The sequence below is a fragment of the Lagenorhynchus albirostris genome, chromosome 16 (genome assembly GCF_949774975.1).
Source record: "Lagenorhynchus albirostris chromosome 16, mLagAlb1.1, whole genome shotgun sequence".
Classification (NCBI taxonomy): domain Eukaryota; kingdom Metazoa; phylum Chordata; class Mammalia; order Artiodactyla; family Delphinidae; genus Lagenorhynchus; species Lagenorhynchus albirostris.
The window spans coordinates 73,408,701-73,435,826 of NC_083110.1; the positions used below are offsets into that span (position 1 = coordinate 73,408,701).

Sequence of the window (27,126 nt, forward strand, 5' to 3'; positions counted from 1 at the left end):
TAAATTAATAAAGACAAGTGCAAATTCTGAGAAATATACACAGTCCTGACAGGTGATGGGAAAGCAAAGCCTAACCCTCGCTGGGCTCTGGCTTGAGGTCCCGACCCTCAGGTCACCAGTGAGGATCTGGCCTTTGACTCAGAACCCTGAGGATGAGGCTTCTGGTCCTCCCTGCAGGCCCTGCTGCCTCGGGTGCGGATGACAGTGCCGTGTCAGCGATGAGCGGCACTGACGGCTGGGGTAGGGACCGTGCCAGTCTCTTATTTCACAGCGCGGTCCAAAGCTGCTGGGGGCTGCGCGGGAGGGGTCCCCTGGCCTGGCGCTGGTGGCATGGCGAGGAGTCAGGCTCGCCTTTGCTCAGTCTGTGCCAGGACCCTGGAGTGTGGCTGGCTCTTCCGGAGGGCAAAGCAATGCCTGCGAGTAATCTCGGGGGAACTTCCTAGAAAAAAAGAAATGATTCCAGGTTAGAAAGATGTAGGAAGGGCAGAAAACGGATGGGAGGCAGCGCTGGCTGGCACGAACAGTGAGTGCCAGGGCTGTCTGGAGCCGGAGAGAATTCCCAAAGCTCTCTCCTACTACCTGCCCACGTGCGTGCGTGTGCCAGGGAGCGAGAGACCCGAGAGCGAGAGTCAGAGGCCGAGCGAGGAGACGGGCCGCAGGCAGAGCCCAGGGAGCGCGCTGCCCGGGCGCCGAGCCCAGGGGCCGCCCACTGGCGGCGAGCGCGCAGGGGAGGCGGCGGCGGCGGCCGGGCTTCCCCGGGCTTCCCCTCGCCTGGCCGCGAGCGCACGGCGAGGGCTCAGGACGCGGAGGCGGTGCCCGGCGCAGGGGAGCGGGAAGTCCCCGAGGCGTCCTCCGCTCGGGGCCGGCAGCGTCGGGAGCGGCCAGCGCGGCGTCCCTGAGCCGCGGGGCCTCAGGCAGGAGGTTTGGGCTGAGCCCTCCTCGCCGCCCGCCCCTCCGGGCGCCCGCCCCCCTCCTCCCGCCCCCGCCCGCGGCCTGGAGCGCGCCTCCCTCGCCGCCCCGGGTCTGGAGAGCCGGCGCCGGCCGAGCTGCGGGGGAGCCGCGGATAGCACCAGCCGCAGCCGCCGCGGGAGCTGCTCCGGCCGCACCATGCGAGAACTGGCCATAGAGATCGGGGTCCGAGCCCTGCTTTTCGGGGTCTTCGTGTAAGTAGTGGCGCGCCGCGGGCGGGGGCGCCCGGACTCGGGGATCCACGGACCGAGCGTCTCGGCGCCCCAAGTTTGTTTGCGTCCTGCCGGGGCCAGGATTCGAGAGTCCCTCTCCGCGCTAGGGATGTGTCCTAGGGGACCAAGAAAGACCCTCCCGGTCTCCTTCCTGGGACTCTGGGCGTGAAGGGACCCGCGTGCGCGAGGCTGAGACCTGTTCCCGTCACCCGCGTCGCGCCGGGGAGCGGCTCCGGCTGCCGCTCGGGTCCCCTCGCCTGCGCCTTTCACCGGCTCCGCACCACCTGCCGGGGGATTCTGGCTGCTTCCCAGGACGCAGACGCGACCCTCGTTGGCGTCCTCGGGAAGTTTCTCCTTGTGTGTGATCTTCCGAGCACGACGTTTGCAGCCTTCGCTCCTAGCCGCATCGCTCATTGCCCGCCGCGTGCGCGTCCCTGGCTTTGGCGCCGCGGGTCCGGGTGAGCGTTTTCCCTGGAGGCGTTTGCGGTAGTTCTCCCGCTGGAAAACTGTTGCTGCGGAGGCTCGGAAGTCCGGGGCCGCAGCCCCGGGGTGCGGGCTTCATACGCCCGGAGGTCTGTGCCGAGTCCGTATCCGCTTAGGGCAGCAGCGGAACGCCCGGTGGGGCCCCGAGCAGTGGGTGCCCGGAAAGAGCGGTCTCGGAGGGGGCGCTGGCGCAGGTTCTCTCAGAGACGTCTGAGCCCCAGTGCGCCCCGGGGACCCGCCGTCCGCCTCCCGGCCCCTGTCACGTCGCTGCCTTTCAGATCCAAGCCCAGAACACCAGCTCAGACCCACTTCACAGCCTCCTGTCATCTCCTGTCACCTAGGCACCCCCATCTACTCTTGTCCCTCCATTAGGAGGTCAGGTTCTCTGTCCTCCTGTGCCCATGGCTGTTTTCAGACACATTTTGCATATTTAAGTTGCACGAACTTTCTGGATTTGACTTCTTTTTAAAGCCCACTGAGCTATTCCAAACAGGAGGCCCCTCTCTGGATTTCTGCCCCGGATACGGAGTCATTGGTGGCAGGTGGGAGGCTGTGAGATGACTTCTGTTCCGTGCAGCCCAGGGTATACACATACAAAGAAATGCCCTTTCTTGCATGTTCTTTACGAGGGGCGAAATTCATCTAGAGTGTTTATTCACACCGCCAGAACAAGCCGTGAGCTCCCCCAGATGCAGAAAAGACTCCTCTCCTAGCTTCTGACTAAACACTAGTGTTACTTAGTGGGAAGAAGGAAGGAGAACTTCGGGTGTGTCCTGATGCGCTTGGGAAAACAGAAAACACTTTTCCCTCCTCTTAATCTATTTTTCTACCTTTGGAATATACATTAAAACTAGTACTTGCCTTGTGGTCAGTTGGGGACAATTTCCAACTGGCAGATAGGCTAAGCCCCGTTAAATTACTGTGTGATAGAAATGATAAAATAGTGTTCAGTGCGCGGTAGAATTTACCATTTGTTGGGGGAATGTTTGTGTGAGTAACACTGAAATAAAGTGTGCAGGCTCTTTTGATTGCCGCTGGGAATTGTCAGGTAAAAAAAGGGTCCAATAATATGTAAATATTTGTATTATTTTCAGATATCCCTTCAAACGTCCCCCCAGACATTCTCGAGATGTTTACAAATATATAATGAATGGTCTATGCAGTGGATTTGGGAATGTTTGATAATTGTTATTTTATGTGCTTCTTGCTTCCTCTAAGGATGTTCTGTAAAAACCAGGCAGTTTATATTCTTTTCTCCAAACTTCCCCTTTGTATGAATTACTTACTGGGGGATCTGCTATCACCCAAAGGGATACTCTTGGGCGCTGATGGCATTTTTGGATGATCCCCTGGTTTCATATCAAATTGGAAATATTAACAGTGAGTCCAACTGTGGCTCTTTTACCTGCAAAGACCAGCTTTGGTATCTGGGCAAGACTCCCTGGGAACTTGGGAAGCTCAGATGCTGTTATCATCAGGCAGATAATGACTTCCGGAAGAACCGGTTTGGAGCACACAGATACAGATGACCCTTTGTTTTCTCAGATAAGCTTCTGGCGAGATGACAGAGGCTGACTTTCGGGGGGAGTTTTATTCTTCCTTTTGCCGGCGCTGGTCTGATGGCAAGCTTCAGTGGCTTGAACTCCCCTCTGCTTATGAAGGTGGTGGTCTCAGTAGCAGGGCTTCACTCCAGTAGGCTTAGAAAGTCCCTCTGGGCAAGCCGAATCCAGTTGCTCTGCTGTGGGGTCCAACTTAGCTGATACTATCTGGTTCTGCTTGGTATAGCTACTTTATTTCTCTGGATAAGAGATAATCTTTGGGGGGGAATACCTTACGTCTTTGCAAACTTGTGCCTCTGGGGAAACGTCATCTGTGGATGCACTTGTTCTCTGATCAGATTTGCTCTGCATAAGAGTAGACTCCCTCCACCCAGTGCCCACGTGCTCCCAGAGATTTGAGGTTAGTGCTAATGCAATGCGTTTTTGGATCCATAGGTAGTAGGGATATCTGCTTTCCCTTGTTCTCTTAAGGAACTGGTTCTCTGTCTGTAGATGAGGCTTAGTGCTGAGGTTTGATGATTCAGGATTCCAAGAGGAGGCTTTCTGTGGGACACTCTCCATAGAGCACCCGAGAAGTACTTGGTCCTGGCTGAGAAGCTCAAACCACTGAGAAGAAAGTTAGTAAAGAGTAACAAAAATTAGGGCTGGCACATAAAGTTTAACCTAAAAGGAAATAAATTGGTTTGAGGAATCAATGTTTAGGATAAATCAAATTGTGATGTGTAGCTTTGAGACTGACTTTAGTGCTGGGAGGCTTGCGGGCCTAGAGGTCCAGTGCTGGCTTTAGCAGGTGCAGAAACACTCAGAGAACCCCTGCTGGCGTCTTGGGTGGCAGCAGGACGGAAGGAACCCGTGGATGTGCCTTCTCTCTGCCTTTCCCTAAGTAAGAGCAAAGGGACCTCTAGGCAGGACCTGGGGTCTTCAACCTCTCCCTCTGTGCCTCCGTCCCTCCCTCCTTCTCTCTCTCCCTCCCTGTGGTTCCTGGAGGCTCCCTGTCTGGCATGTCCTTCCAGGAGCTGGGGGTCTGCTTAGGATGCCAGGCTGCTCAGGGAACAGTGTTTGCCTCACCTCAGATCTACCCAGCATCCTTCTTTGACCTCTTCCTATGCAGGAGGCATGTGCAGGTGCCAGGGATGGTTGGAGACTGAAGGCCGGGCGCCTCCAAGGAGCTCGAAGCCTGGCAGAGCAAGCACACCAGGCACCACTATTTGTTATCCCCCTGCCTCCCCATCCAGTCGGCAGATGCATATTTGGCCTCTTCTAGGTGCCTGCAGTTGTAGTCATTTTCTTTCTCTATCATTAGTAAACTTCAGTATGTGTAATTCCAAACAGGCACAAGGAAACTTGGCACTTTAGCCGGTTCAGGTGACTTGCTCCAGGGCCTTGGCTGTCAGGAGGATTTTTGGAATATCGGCAGTAGCTAGCAGATCTTTCTTCGTTACCCCTAAGAGTCCAGTCTAAGACTCTAGGTGGGGGATGGTTATGGTAGGTGGAGCAGAGTGCTCAGTTTTACTTGGAGGAATTAATTAGTCCTAGGAGGAATGACAAGGAGAGACAGTTGCCACGGAAGGTTGCTTAGAGCTGACCTCTCTCAGCTGAGTCTTGAGCAGTGCATGGTAGGTGCAGAGCGCCTGGGCCCAAAGACATTCCTGCAGACAGAGTGTCCTGGAGCAGAAGCCTGGAGGCACATTTTGGGTGGGATCAGGTCACCACGTGTGGCCTCAGCACAACATGTGGGTGGTAAGAGGGGCAGGAAGTGATCCTGGGACAAGAACGTGGATGGTCTCAGTGCCCTGTCAGGAAGCGTGGACGTTCCCTTATAGGCACTCACTGGGGAGCCCTGGGAAGTTTGAAACAAAAAAGCACCGTGATCAGATACATGGCCAGTGGGGGGAAACGGCAGTTCCCTTGGGCACCTAGGCCCTGTTTCCTTCTGGGAGTGACCGTGCACAGCTCTGCCGCCGCCACTGGGCCCCTCTGTGCTCTCCGGGAGCCCACGGTTTATTCTGCCTTCTGTGCAGGTTACACGTCTGGAGTCTGCATGTCTGTCTTCTTTGCTTTCCGTATTCTCCCACCTGGGCCTTGGGTGGTCGGCACCTTGAGAGAGCTCCCCAGAGGGCACTCAGCTTCCGATGATTGTGTTTATAGACCTCTGAGTGTTTTGCATCTATCCAGAGCAAAGCTTCCTGAAGTGCAGTCTGCTGACCACCTGCACCTGGATTACCTGGGGCTCAGTTCAGACTTACCTGGATCAACCTATGGAGTGGAGCCCCGGGAATCTGCATTTTCAACAGGTGAGCCTTCTCTCCACCACGTTTGGGAACTGCTGATGTGCAGTCTACAGTAGCTTGAGACCCTCTTGTGGTCAAGTGTTGCCTCTATTTCTTTTCTCCTTTCTGGCTACACGGAAGACTAACGTTCCCAAACCCCTGCCTTTAGGTGGGACCGTAGGGAACATGGGAAGAGTGACAGGTGTCACCTCCAGGTTGAGGCAGCATCATTCCCGTTTAGTGGCCTGTCATTGTCCTTCTGTGTTGATGGCGAGCATGGAGCTCTGTGTTGAGATGGCAGAGCTGCCAGATGCCAACAGCAGGACAGCTGCTATTGGAGGTGAGCTCTGTGGAACGGAAGGAAACTTTTTGCATTTGGGGACTGATTAGCTCCAGTAGCAAACGTCTATTCTGTTGTATCTAACTAATACACCTGTAATAATTTTGCTCCCTCTCTAGAGAGAGTTGTTTGAGGCAAAGTGTAAACGTTAGACCTTGGGCTTTGGAGCTGGAAGGTCTGGGTTTGGATTTTGGTTCTGCCACTAACTAGCAAGTTAGTTAGTGGCAGAACCAAAATCTCTGAACCTCAGTTTTTTTCATGGGGGAAGTGGGAATATTTCCTACTTCATTGGGTTTTATTAAATAAGGTGCTGTGAGTGCCTGCAGTACATATACCAACAATTAGGTGTCTTCTTCCCACTCTTGTGAATTCCTGTTACTTATATGTAGTGTCTAAGGATGGCAGTGTAGTGTAGTGGTCACAGTCATGGCCTCTGGCACTGGGTTACTGGGGCTTTAATCCTGGTTTTGCCACTTAGCTGTGTGAGCCTTTTAGCAAAGTAGTTATCCTGCTTCCGTCTGTGCTTCTCCGTCTGTTCGACAGGAGTATTAACTGCATCCATGGATGTAAGCCTTGCGAGTATTAAATGAGAGAGTCTCAACAATGGTAATGTGATTATTATTATCCTTTTATTAAGATGAAACCATAATATACACTAAAGAGAAATGCCATAGGTAGCTAATGATACTCTTATTACAAATGATTTACTACGGGATTTCTATAAAATAATAGACTCTTTTAAATACATTTCAGATGATTCCTTTTAGCCCCCCAAAGTGAGGTATGTAACTTCCCATGAGTTCATTCAGTGAGCTGTACCCCCATTTCTCAGCGTGGGCTGCTGTCTCTCTGATGGAAGGTGGCAGCGGGTATCTCAGCCCTGTAGCTTCTCAATGGTGACAAATTGCTGGCCTTTTACAGCAGTGATTCTAGGACATTGAAATCAGAAGTGTTATCAGCCTAACAGCATTTGATAATGTGTAAGGAAAATGCTGTGTTCCCATCATTTACTTCTGAGTCTGTGTTCATGTCATTTACTTCTCAGGCTGTGTTCACCATACAGAGTTCTGCTAGAAGCCTGGTGCAGACAGTTCTTCCATCAGACACCCCCTCCACCCCCAGCTGGTGCATGCTGGACCAAGTATGCCCAGCAATTCTCCCCCGCCCGGGAAGGCGTCTGCTTTGTTATCTGATACATGGAACATCCTTCTGTTTGAAATATTATTTGCCACTGTAAAATGAGTCGGCTGTACCCGGAATTCTGAGAATTGTTGATGTTTTTCCACAGGGAGATAAATGCTTATAACACCATAAAGGGAGATCATTAGTTTCATAGCTTTTGGATAAAGTTATCTCAATTAGTTATAAAGATTATGCCTTTTATGACCCACACAAGGCTTGGAAAAGCTCTGTACCTCTATTTTTCTGTGATTGTGTTTTTAAATATGAAAATCATCTTACTAATATTGCTTCTTTAAAACGTATAATCTTAGTGTTCTGTGAATGAATTAGAAACACTGGTTCACAGTGAGGAAGTGAATTCGTACAGGACTTGGAGATGCCCGGGATGGGTGAGCAGGAAGCCGGGAGGGGCTGGGTCTGTGGAGCCCGGGGACGGCTTCATCACAGTCTTTTAATATGTGACTGTGAAAAATTGTCCCGCCAAGGTGAGGCACAAGTTGTTACTATGTCTTCAGCAAAAACAAAGGAGCAAGAAACAGGGTCAGAAGCTGCAGTAGCATCTAGGTTGGTTTTCAGAGAGGGTGCAGTCTGCTAATCGATGCTAGATATTTCTTTCTCCTTTTCCAGAGGGTTTTTAAAATGTGTTTTTATTGAAATATTAGTTTGAAACATGTAAAATTGCTGATATTTGACTGTTTTGACCTACAGAAATGGGAATTTCATTTTAGTCCAACCTAAAAATAATATAATAATAAAATAATAAAATAGATAAAAAGATAATAAAATAATAAAAAGAAAAGTGTATGATTCATAATTGTACAGCTGCCCAGAATACCTTCCACCCTCTGAGCCCCCTTCTGCCACCCTGAGGGTCTCCATCACTCTGACTTCTAACAGCATTTTTGAACTCCGTGTAGGTGGCATCATGCAGTGTGTGCTTTCTTCTGTGGCTTTTTTGGGTTTTGTTCCTGGCTTCTTTTGAGACTCACCCATGTCGTGCATAGCTGCAGTTTGTTACTTTTCTTTGCCGTAGAGCATGTCATTGCATGACGGTACCTCTTCGTTTACTCAGTTTATGGATATCATTTATGGATATTTGGCTTATTTATGGGTTTGGCTATTAAGCATAATGCTGCTTTTGTTTTTAATGAACATATTTGTAATTCCTGTGGCGTATGTCCTGAGGAGTGGAGATGCTGGGTTACTCATCTGAGGTTTTTAAAGAGGATTTGGTCCTTTTTGTCTGTCTCAGATTCTGAAAGAGAGCTGCAGTCTGTATGCTGCTTTAGTCTCCATTCGTTGGTCAGTTACTTTGTGTAAAGTATGTGGTAGCCCTGGTGAATGACATGAGGATGCCTAGAACCGGGTCCCTACTCTGCAGCAGGGTGGGCAGCATGGCACCAAAGTCAGCTCATGGGCTTTAGAGTTAAATCCTGACTGCTGATGATAAAGATGTGCCTCGGCTTCCTCATCCGTAAAGCGGGGACAAGATATCTGCCCAGGAGGCTTAAAGATGAAGGTATGTAACATGTGACACATGGTAGTTGTTTAAGCCAATCTCCTTTCCTTCCTCCGTCTCTCTTCCTTCCTATGGGGAGGCCGAGATACAGGTCAATAAAAGATATCTAATGTCACAATGTAATAATAATAATGAGTGTAGCTTTCAGTGCCACAGCAGCGATGAACCTGGAACTGGGATTTAGGAAGTTTGGGGAAAGTGTTCTGAATAATTGTCCAAGAAGCCATTGAGAAAGAGAAGTGGTTGATATGTGTGTATGCGTAGGTATCCTTTAATAGACCTGTTTCTCCATCTGGGTTAAAGGAAACAAGTTTCAACACTAACAGTGTGCCAGCCAGCTTTGTACTAGGCACTTGTCACACCCTAGACGACTTAATCTTTGCAGACCCCACCCCAAGAAGTGATCCTGTTGTCCTAATTTCCAGAGTTTAGAGTTAATGCTTCTCAAATACAGAGAACTCTTACCAATCAGTATGAGAAGAAAAGAGCTTTTCCCCAAAAAAATAAATAAGGACAGCGGACAGAACAGGGAACTAACAAAAATACAAATAACCAATCTTGTTTAAATCTTCGATTTCCATAGAAGTGCAAAATATGCGTCTAAAAACAATAAAATATATTGCATATAGATCAGCACAAGCTTTTTATGGACTACAATGAACGAATGCAGCCACCGAAAGTAGTTTTGTAGATAATGTAGATAACTATTTGTTAGCTTGGAGGATATCCATAAACTGTTAAGTGATAAAAGGCAGGTTACATAAGTATGCATAAGGCTACTGTAATGTGGTAATTAATAAAATCAATTTGTATTTATGTCTGTAAGAAAATAGCTATAAACAACAAAATCTTAATGGTGATTATTTCAGGCTGATGGGATTATATAATATTTGCTTTTTTCTTTATACCATTTGTTGTATAATTATTTTACAGTAAACATTTACTACTTCCACACAAAATTAGAAAAATTGATTTAGATTTTTCCTGTTATGGGGAAAAAAAGAAGCTAATGAAATATTCTAGATAGGATACTGGATGATTGTTTTGTGATTGTTTTAGAAATATCTGAAGTGGGAATGTGTCAAAAATTAACCCTCCTATATTTCATATCAACTAAAATATTTAAAGGAAAATCAGAAGGTAAGAATTAACACGCAGGATGTGCAAGGTGAAACGGATATGATCAGATGCTGCAGGTGGAATTGCAAAAGGACATAACCGTTTTGAAGAGCAATATTGCAATGCATAGACAGTCATAAAGTTATTCCTGTCCTTTGACTTAGAACTCTTAAAAAATATGTTGAAACACTGATGTAAAAAGTGCAAAATCCTAAATCCTCATGTATAAAGATGTTCATTACTGTGTTTCATACAAAACAAAGTAAATATATTTGTCAAATAAAAATAAATTAAAACTCAAGTAGTCAACATTTGAAGAATGGTTTCATAAATTATGGATACAAAGAAATACTATATAGCTATTAAAATCATCATTTTGAAAATCAGGGTAAAATTTTATGATGTAACAGTTAAAGAAAGCACTATAAAGAATATATCATATTTCCAGACTATTGGAAATATATCTGATTTGGGCAAATGTTAGAAAGGGTTACACAAAAGTAAATGTGATGGGAATGAATGTGTTTCTCCTCACTTGAACATTATTTTAAGATGATAAAATAGTTTTAAAAATTAAAACAGTACAAAATGTGTAAGTTTTCCTGAACTCCGTCACTTATCTCTGCCAATTCCATTCCCTTCACTTTTAAAAGTTAAACTTTTAAACACATATTTATATATTTTAAAAACTGAGAACACATTTTATCTATAGTAATTTTTTTTTTTTACTTAATGTATTGATATCTTGGAGATATTTTCCATCTCTATAGATCTACTTGTTCTTTTTGCTGGCTGCGTGGTGTTCAACTGATTAACCTATACAAGGAGTTATAGGGTGTTTTCATCTTTTGTTATGACAAACAGCATGGCAGTTGTGCATATATTGTAATGTACCTGTTCAAGTACTATTGTCATAAACTTGTGCAAATGAAATTTCTGAGTCAAAGGCCACATGTATTTTGAATTTTGATGGGTACTGCCAAATTGCCACCCAAACTGTTGGTTTACATTCTATCAATAGTTCAAAGGTGTCTACTTTTTGACATTCTTGCCAATGTTGGATATTATTGTTTTATATTTATACCTTGGGAGAGAATATGACATTTATATCTTTTCACTCGTGTATTGGAAATTTGTATTTTTTTAGGTGAAATATCTTGTATTTCCCTTTATCCATGCTTTTATTGGATCTTCAAATTTATCTTACTGATGTGTAGCAGCACTTTATTCCTTATAGTTATTGACCTTTTATTTCATAAGTTGCAAACACTTTTCCTCTGTGGTTGACTTTCAAGTTTCTTTGCAATTTCTGTTATTGTGCACATTTTAATGATGTAGTTAAATATATCAGTCTTTTCCTTTATGGTTTCAGAGTTTCTCTTCTATTTAGAAAGTCCATTCTCATCTAAAACAGAAATATTCTTCTGTTTTGCTTAGTATACTTTTATTCTTTAATTTTAATTCTTTAATGTATGAGAATTTTTTAAAATTTATGGAGTGAGGTAGAGAATTTTACTTTTTTCATGCATGTGGTTTGTCAATTATGAAATAGACATTGTTTTCTCAGTGACATCTTAATCACGTACAAGCTTCCATATATCCATGGATTGCAAGTGAATTCTATTCTGATTATCTGTTTGCCTGGTTGCTCAATATAACATTTTAATTATTGTAGTTTTATAGTTTATTGAGATATCTGAGGGGAAATGGCCCCTTCTCCCTGAGAAGGGACATAGGATGGTGGTTTAGACTACAGGATCCAAAGCCAGGATGCCTGAGTTCAAAGCACTGATCTGCTATTTACTAGTTATGTGAACCTGGGCAGGTTGCTTTATCTCTCTGTTCTTCAGTTCCCTAGTCTTAAATATGGGGGTAATTATAGTGCTAAAATAGTTTCATTGAATTGAGATCAGAGGCTGTGGCTTGCGTGATTTCTATGTTTTATAATTTGTTATGATTTTCTGTGTGGCCACATACATAGTCAATTTTTAAATTTACATACAGTGTAAATTTTTGTAAATTTATATAGTTTGAACATAATGAATAGTTTCTGTATGGTGGGTACAAACCTCTAAATATATTAAAGCAAGTTAGCTGTGATATTCAAATCCTTAATCTTTTAAATTTGTTCTTTTTAATTTGTTCTTTTTAATGTGAAGATATGTTCTCTCTGTCAAACTGGGGTAATTAAAGCTTTCACAGTTTTTGAGATAACTAATATTTCATCGTATTGCTGCCAACTTATTCTCTGTTTTCTTTAAGTGGTGCTTCATTTCTGTGTTTTTTCCCCTTTTGTTTCTTGCTTTAGCTGAATAGCGTTAAGTTTTCCTTGTTACCTCCCATTTTTTCCTTTAGTGATTTGGAAGTCAAATTGCTATGTCTACACTTCTATTTAGTGTTCTTAAATTTTCTTTCCTTCTGATGAATTGAACATTTTATTATTATGAAGTTTCTATCTTTGTGTTAATATTCCTTATCTTAAAGTCTACTTTATCTAATATTAATATATAGCTACATTATCTTTCTTGAGATTAATGTCCGCACAGAATGTATTTTTCAGTCCTTTTACTTTCAACCTATCGGTATTTTTATGTTTAATGTATGACTCTTGTAAACAGCTTTTAGTTGTACCTTTTAGTTTTATCCAGTCTGGCCAGTCTCTGCCATTTAATTGGAGTGGTTAAGTCATTTACAGTTAATGCAGTTGATATGGTGGGGTTTAAGCCTACCACCTTGCTATTTGATTTTTATTTGTTCCATCTGTTCTTGTTCTTCTTTTTCTTTTAGGCTAATCAAACACTTGCTGCTACAGTAAATCCCCTACATACGAACGAGTTTCTTCCAGTAGCGTGTTCCTAAGTCCAATTTGTTCGTAAGTCCAACGAAGTTAGCCTAGGTACCCAACTAACACAATTGGCTATATAATACTGTACTGTAGGGCTTCCCTGGTGGTGCAGTGGTTGAGAGTCTGCCTGCTGATGCAGGGGAGACGGGTTCGTGCCCCGGTCCAGGAAGATCCCACATGCCGCGGAGCGGCTGGGCCCGTGAGCAATGGCTGCTGAGCCTGCACGTCAGGAGCCTGTGCTCTGCAACGGGAGAGGCCACAACAGTGAGAGGCCCACGTACGGCAAAAAAAAAAAAAAAAAAAAACTGTACTGTAATAGGTTTATAATACTTTTCACACAAATAATACATAAAAACAAACACAAAGAATTAAGAAAACATTTTTAATTTTACAGTAGAGTACCTTGAAAAGTACAGTAGTACAGTACAACAGCTGGCATATAGGGGCTGGCATCGAGTGAAGAGGCAAGAAGAGTTACTGACTGGCAGAGCGAGGGGAGATGGGAGATGGTAGAGCTGAAGGATGGTCAGCAATAGGAGACAGAGGGCAAGATCGAATGTCACTCACGCCTGATGTTGGTGGAACGCACATTCGCATCTTTGAAAGTTCGCAACTTGAAGGTTCATATGTAGAGGACTTACTGTATTCCACTTTATCTCCTTTATTGTATTTTAGTTCTACCTCTCTTAAAAATTTTTAGTAGGTTCTCTACACATTACAATATGCATTTTTTTTACTTGTCACCATGAAGTCAATATTACACCATTTCACGTACAATGTAAAAATCTTTCAAAAGCATTTTTTCCCCAGGTCTTTGGTACATTGTCATAGATTTCACTTTTATGTATAAGTCCCATAAAACATTTAAATTTTGTCTTTAGTAATCAATGTGCTTTAACAGAAATTAAATTTTTAAAATAGATTTACCTACATATCTACCATTTCCAGTACTCTTTATTTCTTCTTTTCATATTTGGTTTTCCCTTTAGGATTATATCCCTTCAGCCTGGATAACTTCCTTTAGCATTTCTTGTAGGGTAGGTTTGCCAGGAATGAATTCTCTTGGCTTTGGTTTTGTCTTTATTTTGCCTTTACTTTTGAAATATTTTTGTTGGTTATAGAATTCTAGATAGTTTTCTTGCAGTACTTCAGAGTTGGCTTTGAATTGTGTTGTAGATTTTATTATTTCTGATGAGAAGTCAGCTGCCCCTGTTTTTGTCACTTTCCTAAAGCCACATGTTTTTCCTGTTAGCTGATTTTAAGACTTTATTTTTGGTTTCCAGTAGTTTGGCTATGATGTGTCTAGGTTGGTCTCATTTGTATTTTTCCTGCTTGGGTTCATGGAGATTCTTGGAGCTATGGTTTGATGTCCTTCATCAAATAATTATTCTCAAAACATAGTTTTTCAAATATTTCTTTTGCCCCACTCTCTCCTCTCCTTCTGGTTCTTCTATTACACATGTATCAGACAATTTGATATTGTTCCACAGGTCTTGGATAACCTGTTCCATTTTTTTAAAAAATTTTTTCTTCCCTGTGACTTAGTTTAAGATAATATCTATTGACTTTTCTTCAAATTCACGAATTCTTTATTCTGTTGTATCTATTTTTTCTCTGGTAAGCCCATGTCATAAATGTTTTATTTCAAATGTTCATTTTTTTCAGTTATATAGTTTCCCTTAGATTCTTTCTTTAGAGTTTTAGTTTCTTTGTGATGTTATCCGCCTGTCCACCTATTCTTTTCATCTTTCCCTAGAATTAAACATATTTGTAGTAGAACGTCCTTTTCTGCTATTCCCAGCATTAGGATGATCCATGGTTATTTTATTATTATTTTCTGTTGATTATGGGTCACAGTCTCCTGCTTCCTTGCTTGTGTAGTAATTTTTAATTGTATATTGGACACTGAATCACACGTTGTGGAGATGCTTGATTGTTACTGTCCTCTAAAGAGTGTTGAGTTTTATTCTTGCATGCAGTTAATTTACTGTTGGGTCACCTTCATCCTTGGAGCCTTGGTTCTAGGCTGTGTTTGCATAAGTCTATCTTGGTTTTGCCTTAGATCCTAGGGTGCATCCTTTAGTCCTAGGATGTGTTTCTTTTTTTTTTTTTTTTTTTTTTTTTTTTTTGGCGGTACTTGGGCCTCTCACTGCTGCGGACTCTCCCACTGCGGAGCACAGGCTCCGGACGCGCAGGCTCAGCGGCCATGGCTCACGGGCCCAGCCGCTCCGCGGCATGTGGGATCTTCCCAGACCGGGGCACGAACCCGTGTCCCCTGCATCGGCAGGCGGACTCTCAACCACTGCGCCACCAGGGAAGCCCAGGATGTGTTTCTTACTCCTATGGTTTGGCCCTTCTGGTTTCAGGAGAAAATGTATCTTGGGGAAACTTCATCTCCAAACTCTATCTCCTAGTACTATCTAGCTGCTGAAGTCTCTCCTTCACTCTTTAGACTGTGATTGTTGCTTTCCATTGGGGTCCTTGTAGTCTCCTGCATGTTGCAATTTCTGAGTTTGCCAATGATTTGAAGGAAATTTGTACATTCAATTTTGTCTAAACTCCTTAACAGGGATGTATCTCATTTCTTGTATCATCCATTACTTTCTTTCCATATGCTTTATCTTTTCCTTAATATTTTTCATATTCTGCTTTGCTAATTGGCACCCCTTGAGGCTCTTCAGCTTAGCTCTGTATTTTATGTTTTTCATTCTTTTTAGGGTGGTTTTGAGAGGGAAGGAAGACAAAAGGTATGGGTTCAATTAGCCATCTTGAACTAGATGTCTCTTTAAAAAACATTTTACAGGGCTTCCCTCGTGGCACAGCGGTTGAGAACCTGCCTGCTAATGCAGGGGACATGGGTTCGAGCCCTGGTCTGGGAAGATCCCACATGCCGCGGAGCAACTAGGCCCGTGAGCCACAGCTACTGAGCCTGCGCGTCTGGAGCCTGTGCTCCGCAAATGGAGAGGCCGCGATAGTGAGAGGCCCGCGCATCGCGATGAAGAGCGGCCCCCGCTTGCCACAGCTAGAGAAAGCCCTGGCACAGAAACGAAGACCCAACACAGCCAATAAATAAATAAATAAATACATTAATTAATTAAAAAAACAAAAACATTTTTCAAATTTTTCTTTGATACGTTTACATTTTTCTATTTAAAAGTATATTAAAATCCATTGATTCTTTCACACATGAATATTTTTATGGTTTTCTGAGTCATCATGTAAGTGGCCTCTTCTTTGCCTATCTAAAATCCTATTTTCCAAGACTTGGTTCAGAATTTGCTTTTTTGTGATATCTTGTCTAAATATATTAGCTCTGACTAAATGTATATAATACTGATGATAGAGTTATATAGAAGTCCCACATATATCTTTTTTTTTCTTTGATGATGGAAATAGTTGGTTTTCTGGATGTATTGTGTTTTAATTCAGTCTTGTGGACCAGTGAAAATATCTTCAGTCATGTAATGAGAACATATTAAATTAGATTTAAAAAATATTAATACCTTATTTATGAAAAACCACAAGAAACAAAGATACTTTGGTTTTTTTCCCTGATGCAAAATATCCTTTTATTGTTTCCTAAAAATAGCAAACTTGGGGTTGTTTGGCTCCAGGGATGATGATGATGATGATGATGATGATGATGATAGCAGTAACTAATATTTATTGACCACTTAACTGTATGCCAGGCAGTGTGCTAAGGCATTTACTCTTTAAATCTTCAAATGATACTATGAGGTGGGAATTTTATAATTCTTCATATTTTTGGATGAGAAATCTAAGGCTTAGCGAGGTTGAAGAACTCACCCAGTGTCACGCTGTTAATAAGTGGGATGAGAGTGCTTTCAGTGAAACATTTAAATTGAGTGTTTAATGCAATGGAACAATTTACATCAGATTTGGGTAGAGAGGGGAAGAAAAGGGACTGGTGGTGAGGCTTTCTGGTAATTAAATGACCCCGACAACCTCAGTGAAGTTATGGACATGAAGGGGATTGACGTACACTGAGCAAATGGAACTCTGACGTTTTACCCGAAGGCACCACAGAGTGAATTATATTCTACCCGGTGTCTGACCTGGCAGAGTCTCTAGACCTTGTCTCATCTGTCTTCCCCTCCTTTGTTTTTTTTAAACAGAGGGCGTTAATCAGACCCTCCCTGTTCAGCAGCAGAGGTGAACCTAGAACCACAGTCTCTTGACTCCTGGCCCCAGGGACTGCTCAGCGTGTGACTTCCTCTGTTCCTAAGAAGGCACAGGTCCTGCGCATTTAGGATCGTCTTTTCCCCATCCTGTCAGGATCATTTGAATGCAGCTGTTTCTCGACAGCCTCTGAGGGGCAGCTAGTGGGGGAGCTGCTTTTTTTTTTTTTTTTTTTTTTAAATCAAAACACACTGTTGCTCAAAAGGAGCAACATCTTTGTCCGACATCTCCCCTCCCCACCCCCGCTTCCGGTTATGAGATAAATAAATTCTGGGGATCTACTGTACAGCATGGTGGTTACAGTTAATGATACTGTACGATATACTTGAAAGTTGCTCAGAGAGTAGCTCTTAAATGTTCTCTTCACAGAAAGGAAGTGGTGGTTATGTGACACGATGGAGGTGTTAATTGGCATTACTGCAGCAAGCATTTTGCAGTATATGCATTATCAAACCAGCACATTGCACACCTTAAACATACACGATGTCAACTATATCTCGATCAAGCTCGGAAAAAAAAGTCCTGACAGCTCCCTCCCACGTATTTGTCACGCTTCCACAGGACACGAGAGAGAGAGGTGTCCCCAGGCCGCAAGAACATGAGGTGACGAGCCAGCCATGCCTGAGGGTGGTGTCCGCTCCTTGTGGCCAGCCTGTCCTGAGGCTTCCTGTGGACTTTGTTCTAAGTGTCAGGACGAGGGACAGAACCTAACGTTCAGGGTTGGGTGTTTCTGGAGGTGTTTTCTCTACAAAGTCCAGCTTTAAAAACTGGGGGGTGGGGGGGCACCACATGTTACACTCAGAATATCTGTACCTTGGGCAGAGTATCTGTAGATGGTGACACGTAGCTTTCTTTGGTCCAGTTCCCTTGTCCTGGGAGCAGAAGTGGATGACATATAAGGGAGCCGTTGCCCTCATTTAAGGTAGCGTTGAAATCCCCTCCATTCCTTCACTCCTGTAGCCTCAGAGGTACATGGACTGTGTCCCATTGTGCCAGGCCCTGGACACAGAGATGAAGAAGGCCACATGCCTCACTCGCCCAGGTCATGTCGCCAGTGGACAGCAGAGCCCGTGGATGTTGGGATACAGCCGGACCAGTCTTTCTGGCCTGGGGACCTGCCAGTGCAAGAGGACTTGCCAGGAGTTTGGGGGTGCAGTTGGGGTTGAGGACTTGGGTGGAAGAATGGCAGTGCTCAGAGGGGGGTGACAAAGTGGAGTGGAAGACATCAGGGAACAGCTCTGCCGGCGGCCAGCCATGCCCTCCTCTCAGCAGACCTTGCCGCTGGCTCTTCAGCCCCAGGGCCTGCCCTTGGAACTGTTTTGCCATGAGCAATAACAGCTTCTTTCTTTTCGAGTGCTTACCCTGTGCCAGGGGACGTTCTTACGCTCTGTGGGCAGTTAGCTCATTGCATCCGTGCAGCATGGTGTGGGTGCTGCCATTTCTTCACTTTGCAGGGCTTGGGGGGCGAAATGCAGGGAGAGGAGTGACGTGTCCGCGGTCATTTGCGCGTATGTAGTGGAGGTGGAATTGGAGGCCAAGCCCGCCGGGCTCTGCTCTCTGTTCCCATTGCTCTGCTGCTACAGCTGGGTGGGGTGTTACTTTGTCCCGAGTCTCCCACACAGTGGCCTTCTGCCCACCGTGCCTGGCGTGGATCTCGGTCACAACAAACCGTAGTGCACCCGAGTCCAGGGTTGAGGATCCCAGGCTGCCGGACGTCCAGTGCTGCCTCCATCTTGGCTTGGGTCCCTTTAACCTCTCCTTCAGTTTACTGATCTGCAAAGTGGGGACAGAAACAGTACCTGCCAGAACCTGACAGGGTGTAAATACTCGCAGAGCGGTGCCTGGCACGCAGGAGCACACACAGATGTAAGCCGCTATCGTCATATTCGCAGGTGCTCGTCTAGAAATTTCCCTTCCCTTATTCTCGCCCCGTCTTCAGAGCAAAATGTCTTTTTCTGTGCTCTTCTGCAATGGCCCTCTTATCACCCTGACCTTATCTTGCCTGTGAGAGCCATTTGTTTATAAGAATTACGCGTCTCAGTTCACCGTAATCACTGTTTCTTTCTTGACCAAGTGGAACCTCTCCCTGGATGTCAGGAGGCATTGTTGGAAAATAGTGCCTGCCTTGGAATAGGCAACATAAAAAGCATCGGGAGCCTCGGAAGAAGCTTGATTAATTATCTGTGTACTTTATGCCTGAAGTGTGAATTGTGGTTTTCATTTTCTCAAGAATGTGCGCCGCCTGCTTTGAATTAATCCGGGAGAACAGTGTTTTTTAAAAAAAAAAAAAAAAAAATCTCCCCACTGCTGTGTCAGCACTTAGAATTACTGCCTGAGGCTTTTCTTTTTCCTCCTTAGAGAATCTAAAGGTATGTTGAATAATTTTTGGATTAAGTTTAATGTTTTCTTTTCTTTTTTTTTTTTTTTTTTTGTGCCGTACGCGGGCCTCTCACTGCCGTGGCCTCTCCCGTTGCAGAGCACAGGCTCCGGACGCGCAGGCTCAGCGGCCATGGCTCACGGGCCCAGCCGCTCCGCGGCATGTGGGATCCTCCCAGACCGGGGCACGAACCCGTGTCCCCTGCATTGGCAGACGGACTCTGAACCACTGCGCCACCAGGGAAGCCCTAAGTTTAATTATTTCAAGTTTGAAAAAAAAAGGGAAAAGAACTTTGTGAAGACTGTGCTCAGGAAAGAAGTGTTCCCATTGTCAATTTTTTTTGTTTGTTTCTAAGGTGTTTTGAAAATCGCTCTGGGTTTTTCTGCTGGTTATGCTGGAAATCACAAGTCCTTGCTTACATCAGGAAATCAGAAAGCAGGGCTCACTCTGGATTGAGCCGGGTTCGATTTAACACTGAACGGAGTCAAGTCCTAAGTACAAATCAATGTCAGATATAAATAAGTCCAGGCACAATTTCTCCGTGTGGCCTTGGGTTATGAAAGCATTTTCCCACTTGACTACAAGATTCTCAAGAGGAGAACCCTTGATTTTTGTGTCCACCAGTCTGTCTCCCACCCCTGATATGTACCTGGCACATAGTAGCTGCTCAGGAAATAATAATTGAGTGAATGATGTAACTGTGGTGAGGTGACTTCAGGTCACACTTTCACCTACTGGAGGAAAGAGCTCTTCCAGCTGGGACCCCCTGGGCCTACGTACAGGAAGACAGAAGCCAAGGCTTGTCCTTTAGATGCACAGAGAAGCTTGGAAGAAAAGTTGCGGGAGAACATGTGTCACTAAATGGAAGACAACTTTTCATCCCCAGGAAGAAACACAATGAAGAAAAGGCCAGGGGCTGCATTGAGACACCCTGTGGGTTTGCAGCTGTGGCAGCTCCCTGGGAAGCATGGCAGACCCCTCATTGGGCTCTGTCATTGTTCCTTTTGTAGGAGCAAGCAGGGAGGTGGCAAAGGTGGCAGTGGGGTAGTGTGGCCTTGTGTGCGTTTGACTAAATGTCCAGACGCACACCAGGCTTTGCCAGGTCTCCACTGCGGCAACCCCCCACCCCCCGTCCAGGGCCCATGCCCACAGCTGTCTGCACAGCCTTCTCGTAAGGGGTCCTTAGTGGAGTCATGCCTGTTTCCCATGTGCAGACCCCACGCTCAGTTACGTCCCATCTCTTCTTGGGGGTTAGCTGCTTTGTGTGGTTGCATCACCTCCGAGCTGAGGTCTTCCAGGACCTCAGCTTTTAAACAAGTTATCCTTGCTAGTCTTCTTTCTTTTTACTTTAAATAAATGATTATTTAAAATTATGAGACAAGTGTAGGCTCAGTGCAGGAAACTTAATAGAGAGAAAAAAACTGAAAGAAAATGGAATTATTTATGATCCTACAACCCAGAGAAAACCAGAGTTAACATTTTGGTTTGTATTCTTTTAGTCTTCTCCTGCTCCGCCAACCCCCCACTCATGCCATAAGACATAATACTTTTTATGCACAAAAGGTATGCCTCGTCCGAAATAAAATTTTGTAGGCTGCCTTTTTCACTGGACATTACACCCTCAACATCTTTCTATACCAATAAATATTCTTCCCCAACTTGCTTTTTTAACAGCTGTGAATGGTGACAGAATATGCTGCCCCCAAATTGGCATAAAGATTATTTTGGGAAGAGGGCAACTGAGAGGAGGCAGGTGCAGGAAAGGCTCCCTGCCCTCCCCCAGTTTTCCTAAAAGCAGGGCATTAACTTTCAAGGATGTCCTTCCTCCCCTCTCTACCAGGAAAGACAGAGATTGGTCACTGGAGACAGCACCAGAGGAGTCCCCATAACAAACTGCACAGTTAGCCTTTATCTACCATTAGTTTCCGTCTATGTATTGACTTTCCCACGGTTTGCTGCGCTTAGAAGCCTAAAACTTCTTTCATTTGTCCTGTCATTTCTTCACTAATTCATTGCTCTTTATTGGGAATAAAGCTATATAAGCTGGAGTTCTAAGCCACTGCTTTGAGTTACTCATTTTTCCCTGGGTATCCCCTGTGTATATATGAGGTATCCATGTTAATAAACTTCTGATTCTTTTCCTCTTAATTTTTTTGTCTTTTGTTGTAGGGGTCCCAGCCAAGAACTCAGAATGGTAGAGGGAAAATTGTTTTTTCTTCCCCTACATCTGCAACACAGTCCATTAAATTAGGCAAATAATCTAATACAATAAGTAGACTAGAGTTGGACATTAGTGGTCTGTCTCTGGTTTTTGGTTGATGTAGACAACCCTGTGTTGAACATCCTGGCTCATGCCTTGCCATGCACATCTCTGATTAGATTCTTAGGCTTCATTCCTGGATGAGGAATTTCCCTCTGCTTTCATCAGCTTGCCCTCCAGAAAGTTTGTGCTAATTAACATCGCTCCTTGCCTGCCCGGCTGTGGCTCCTCTCCGTTCCTGCTCAGGCGGCTCTCGGTGGAGAAACCTCCACTGAACGTTCTGTTCAATGTCTCATGCCCCAGCCTATCACATTATCATATTACCCCATTTTATTTTTTAATAGCACTTATTTTAATGTGAGATGATGCTGTCCGTTAGTTATTGGCATCCCCGTTTATTGGCAGCTCACTCTGTGAGTGCAGGGACCTTGCCTGTTGGGGGTCAGTGCTGTTTGCCAGTGCCTCTCAACCATTCACCCATTTCCACCACACTTGTGTATCTCGGTGTGCAGGACAAGTCTGCTGAGTGAACATATGTTTACCCACAAGGTCAATGACACTTGTATTATCATGCATTAAAAAAGTTGTCATCTTTATTCTAAAACAAAGGATGCCAAACATAACCCATTGCTGGTGACCAGTGGCCCTCAGGTGGTCCCGGGATCCTTTGGTGTACTAAGGTATAAGGCCCCTTTCCCACGCAGTAACTGGGTTTTGTAATTACTGTGGTTTGTTTCTTTTGGCTTATTTTTTTTCTCTGTTCTTGAAAGGCTGTAGACAGTATGCTTACTTGAAGCAAGTTATGTTTCCACTTCTGATTTGCTGCTACTAATCTGCTAAGGCTTTGAAAGGAGAGACTCACCTTACTTAAACAGTGTATAAGACAAGAGTGAATAGGTTTAGCTTGAAGGACTGAATAGCTCTGCTGTGTTTAAGTGCTTGGGTGTTCTGTGTGCCCAGAGGCTTTTTTGACTGTTTTCTGTTTCTTATAGAGGGATGGTGTTGATAGCTGAGTTCTATGAGCGAAGTATTGCAATTCTTGTTACTGAGTCTGTCCTTCCCTTGAGTACAAAGAGAGAATGGCTAATATAGTAGTTAGATGTTGAACAAGTAGTGTATCCAGAGGATACTGGCAGTGGCTGTGCATCTGGGACATGGCTGGGCGATGCTGTCAAGGGCCATGCCTCTGGACTCTGAATCTGGCCTCCTCCGTCCAAGGTTTTTATCAGCAACTTGGATAAAGACATAGAAAGCAGGCTTATCAAATTTGCGAATGAAACAAAACCAGGATGGAAAGCTAATACGTAGGATAATAGAATCAAGATTCATAAAAACCTTGGCAGGAATGATGGGTCTGAAACTAACAAGGTAAGCCCTAACAGGATTACATGTGAAGTCCTGCATCTCACTTCAGCAGAGCCAGCCACAGCTGCCAGCGACGGGAGGGGCCTGGCTTGAAGGCAGTTTGTGTGCAGAGGACTTCGTAAGGCCTGTGGGTTTCCTAGATGCTAATTAAAAAAACTTATTATGCCTTACATACTATTAACAGCAGTAGGACCTCCAGGTCTAAGGATGGCAAACTGCCTCATAGCAGTTCCTTCCTGGAGCACTTCTCCCAGCCGTCCCTCTCCCCACAGCTTTACCCAACGCACATGGTGTTCAGGCGCTAGCTGGGCTCCTGCTTTCTCTGAGGAACGTTCCCTGAGTCTGCAGGATGAATTGAGTTATGCTCTCCTGGGTGCTCAGATAGTACCTTTTCTTCCCCATTACAGTCTCCCCAGACCTCGTGGCCATTGTCTGTCTGATTGTCCATCTTCCTCTTTGGACCCAGGGCTCCTGGAAGGCAGGGACTGTATCTGCCTTCTTGGAAGCTCCATCCCGAGCAGTGACACTGTGACCGGCACACAGCAGATGCCCAGTGGATGCCCTGGTTGGGGGTGTGTCCATTTTTGGAATATGGGTTAGGGTTTTGGACTCCACACAGTTGGATCTCGTACCCCCATTACCACCAGGTAGTGACAGGTTTGCAGACCTTGTTCTGTGGGGAACAGGTGATGGAATTGTGGCAGCTTAGCCAAACCACGCTCAGGTGTGGACCACCAAGAAAGGAGGGTGTGGACCATCGCGGGGGTTCCAGGGCAGTGCAGGGAATGGTTCCTTGAATGGAAGAGCGTGAAAACAATTGGAGCTGCCCAAGTGCACGCGACCCCTTGCTTGGTAGGAGTCTCCCATCGACTGTGAATGCTGAACTGGGGAGAGGATTTTTAAATTGACAGTGGAGGAGTCGAAAGCTAATGATAATAACAACAGCTAACCTCTCCAGGGCCCTCCCCAGGCATCGGGCGGTTTGCTTAGCTGAGTCCTCATGGCCTCCCTGTGGGGTTTGGTGCTCCTCTTTTCTTTTCTCTGTTGGGCAGATGAGGACTCCAGGACCTTGTGTCAGGCCACCCAGCTAGTAAGTAGCAGATAACTAAAGTCTGTTCCCATGCTAAGGGCGTCTGATGCTGGGATTCTGCTGTCTGGGGGTTAAGCAGTGTCTCCTCCAGGCTCTGGTAAGTGTAGAACTCAGTGGCTGTGGAGTTGTGCCCGCCTCGCAGAGTCCCTCCCCACCTCCCCCGTCCACGTCTTTGGGCCGGCAGCTCATCCTTCACTGGCTTGGTGTATAACCCACTCTGGTAGGACCCCCCCCCACCCGCCCCAGGAATGGCAGGTAGCCAAGTTTGGCTGCATTGTTAACACGCAGATGTTGGTCTTCTGTGGGCCTCGAGGCATTGTGGGGTGACGGAAGACCTCACAGACCCGGAAGCCAGACAGCCCTGTGTTCGAGTCCTGGCTGCCACTTGCTGGCTGTGGGACCCCGGCCCAATCGCTTAATCTCTCTGAACCTCAGCTGTGAAATGTAGAATTCGTCTCCAGTTCTGTAAAGCACTTGACCCAGGAGGCCCCCTGACAAAAGATGGCTCATCTGCTGTCGGGCTCTCAGCTGTGCTGCTCATGGCTGAGGTGGTTAGAAATCTGTTGTCCGTGTAAGCTGAGCCTGTCCAGGAAAACAAAATTGACTTAAAATTTCCACACCGTGTATGTGGCACATGGAGCTTTCCCTGCCTAGTAGGTGTCAGGGCAGAGGAAAGGGGGAGAATCAGATTGTTGAACTCTGCTGGCCTCGCGCTGCCCAGAAGGGTTCCGTGTCCAGGCCTTGCTGCCTTTTGTCATTCTGACTGCCCTTGGCCTTCGCAGTTGTCTGGGGGTATGTGTGTGTGTGTTTCCTCAAGGTGTTTTCTATATCTCTCTTCTGTAGCCAGAAACATGATTACAGACCATTTATTAGAGGAAATATCAGTAAATATGTGAGTGGTTTTTTTCTCTGAAATGATAGAGGAGGATCATTCACTCCTCAGCAAATTCTTCTGAACACCTGTTAGACATCAGGCAGAGCTCCAGACCCTGATGATATAGCAGTGAACAAAACAGAGTCCTTGCCTTCATGTAGTTTATATCCTAATCTGGTGAGAAGGTACCAGATTAATAAGGATACAAGTAAAAATACGGTCTGTTGGATGGTGATGAAAAGTAGAAAAAATATATGGGTGAGGAGGAGAGAAAGGACTGATTGGGGATGGGGTGTTGCTGTTTTACGGAGAAATGTTTGAGAAAACCTGGTGGACAAGATGTTCCCTGAGCAGACGCTGAAGGAAGTGAGGAGTGAGCCGCGCAGGTGTCGGGGAAGAGCATTCCTGGCAGAGGGAACAGCATGGACACAATTCCTGACATCGGGCCTGCCTGGAAGGTTCAAGGAACCTCAGGGGGACCAGTGCGATCAGAATGGAGTGAGGGAGTAATGAGGACGATGGCAACACAGACCGACTGGGCAGTGGATCCTGGGCCCTGGGTCCAGCTGCCTTGTGCATCTCTGCTAATCCCCACTGCCCAGAGGCCCTGGTTCTCCACCAAGAGGCAGGGTGGGGAGGTCACATACCCGGGTCACAGCTCCGAGTGGAAAGCCCAGATTCTAACCCAGATCCACATGGTTCCAGTATCCTTGCACCTCCCCGTGCTGGGCTGGTGGCAACTCCACTCTTCTTCTGCTCTGCAGAGCCATCCTACTGGTTCCCTGTGCACCATCCCCAGCCTGGGGCTCGAGTCCTGCAGAGGCGTCCACTGCGCTGACCATTAACAGAGACCCGCTCCCTCCTCCTCCCCGTGAGGCGCTTCCTGCCCAGGTTTCAATCTCATCCCTGTGGAAGTTCTGCGGGAAGAGTATTTATCCAGGTCAGAATTGGAATAAATTAGAAATTATTGTTTGAGGACAGGACATGGAGTCAGTACTGGCCTCTGTTAGCAGGGGCGGGTGAGAGTGCCAAGTGACCCTTTCCAGGGCCCCGAGGGTGCCTTCGAGAGCGGCAGGCTAGGGTGGTTTGCTCTTGTGCAAACAGTGGCACGTAACCGGGCCGTGCTCTGAGGGGTCTCATGAGCACTGAGACAGTGAATGCACGTAAAGCGCTCAGGACGTGCTGGGCAGGGCGCGAATCCTTGGTCAGCGTCCACCGTCGCCACCACCATGGGCCTGGCACTGCTCCGGCCCCCGGGATGGTGGGGGAGAGACAGACAAGGGCTGTGTTCTCATGGTGCTCCCAGCCTGGCGGGGCCGCCGGCAGTAAGCAGACATTTGCGTGGTAGTAGGTGCTGCGGTGGAAATTTACAGTGTGATGTCATAGCGACTGAGAAGATACAGCTGTGTTAACCTTTGGGGGATTTTCTTCTTGTCCCTCGTTTTATCCTTTGAGTGTTTGCATGTCGTATAAATACTAACAGCAACACAAAATGGGAGAACACAGGATTCTCCTTTCACCTAGGCAGGCAGCATCTGGAAAAGGCAAGGAAGTGCATTTCCCGTCAGAGCTTCCCAAAAGGAATGCAGCCCTGCTAGTGCTTTGATCTTCGCCCAGTGAGGTCTGCATCAGACTTTTGACCTCCGGAACATGTGTTGTTTAAAACTACTAAGTTTGTGGTGATTTGTTACATGGGCAATAGGAAGCTAATACAGTCGGTTTGTACGCCCGTGCCTCCCCCTAGACTGTGAGCTCCCCGAGGCCAGGGGCTGTGCCTCATTCACGCTGGACCCCAGCGCCTGGCACAGCTTCCGGGCTCAGCAAACATCGACTAACTTCTTCGCACCTGCTCAGGAGCTGCCCCTCGGAATTAGGGCTGGCGTGGCCCCTTTGATTCTCTTCCCCAAACCCAAACTCTAGTCTTGGTGCTGCCCATTGGGAAAGGCCTCCAAGGCTTAGGGACCTGCTGCCAGGCCAGACCGGTCTCAGCCCATAACAGGTGACACGGATGGAGAGAGCACTGCCTGCTTGCTTAGCTCCCATCTAACAGGGCCACCTCGAGAAGGGGAGTCCTCATAAAGTAGAAGGATTCATGGGCAGAACTCAAAACACGCACATGCTTTTTGATGTTGGTCACTGTGGATTCCTTGTAACATTTTGTAAAGGACCATTATTGATTCATTCAGCAGGGAAATAAATGAGGTAAAGACAAGCCAAAGAGAGAATCCAAACAAAAGAAAAAAGAACAGGAAAAGTGAAAAGAATGAAGAGGTATGTCCCGTTGACCTTCCGAGCTGCCTCCTGCCTGCCTCACTTTGTCAGGAGGCTCCAGAGCAGGGGGGCCTCACCCTGGAGGCCCAGAGAGTCTGATGTAATTGGTCTGGGGCAGGGCAAGGGCAGTGATGTTTTTTAAAAGTTCCTCCAGTGAGTGTACTATGCAGCAGGGGTTGAGAACCACTGCC

At 46.0% G+C, this 27,126-nt stretch overlaps 1 protein-coding gene across 7 annotated transcripts in view; it reads left to right on the forward strand.

The window, feature by feature from the left end:
* The window catches only part of PLPP4 (phospholipid phosphatase 4), a 459,170-nt gene that overhangs the window by 267,353 nt on the left and 164,691 nt on the right, over positions 1 to 27,126 (forward strand). For all 7 annotated transcript variants that reach the window (XM_060125674.1, XM_060125667.1, XM_060125670.1 and 4 more), the window contains exon 1: positions 998 to 1,163. In XM_060125674.1, coding sequence (XP_059981657.1) covers positions 1,108 to 1,163 — 56 coding nt within the window. In that variant the 5' untranslated portion in view covers positions 998 to 1,107. Of the gene's footprint in view, positions 1,164 to 27,126 lie in introns of those variants that run through there.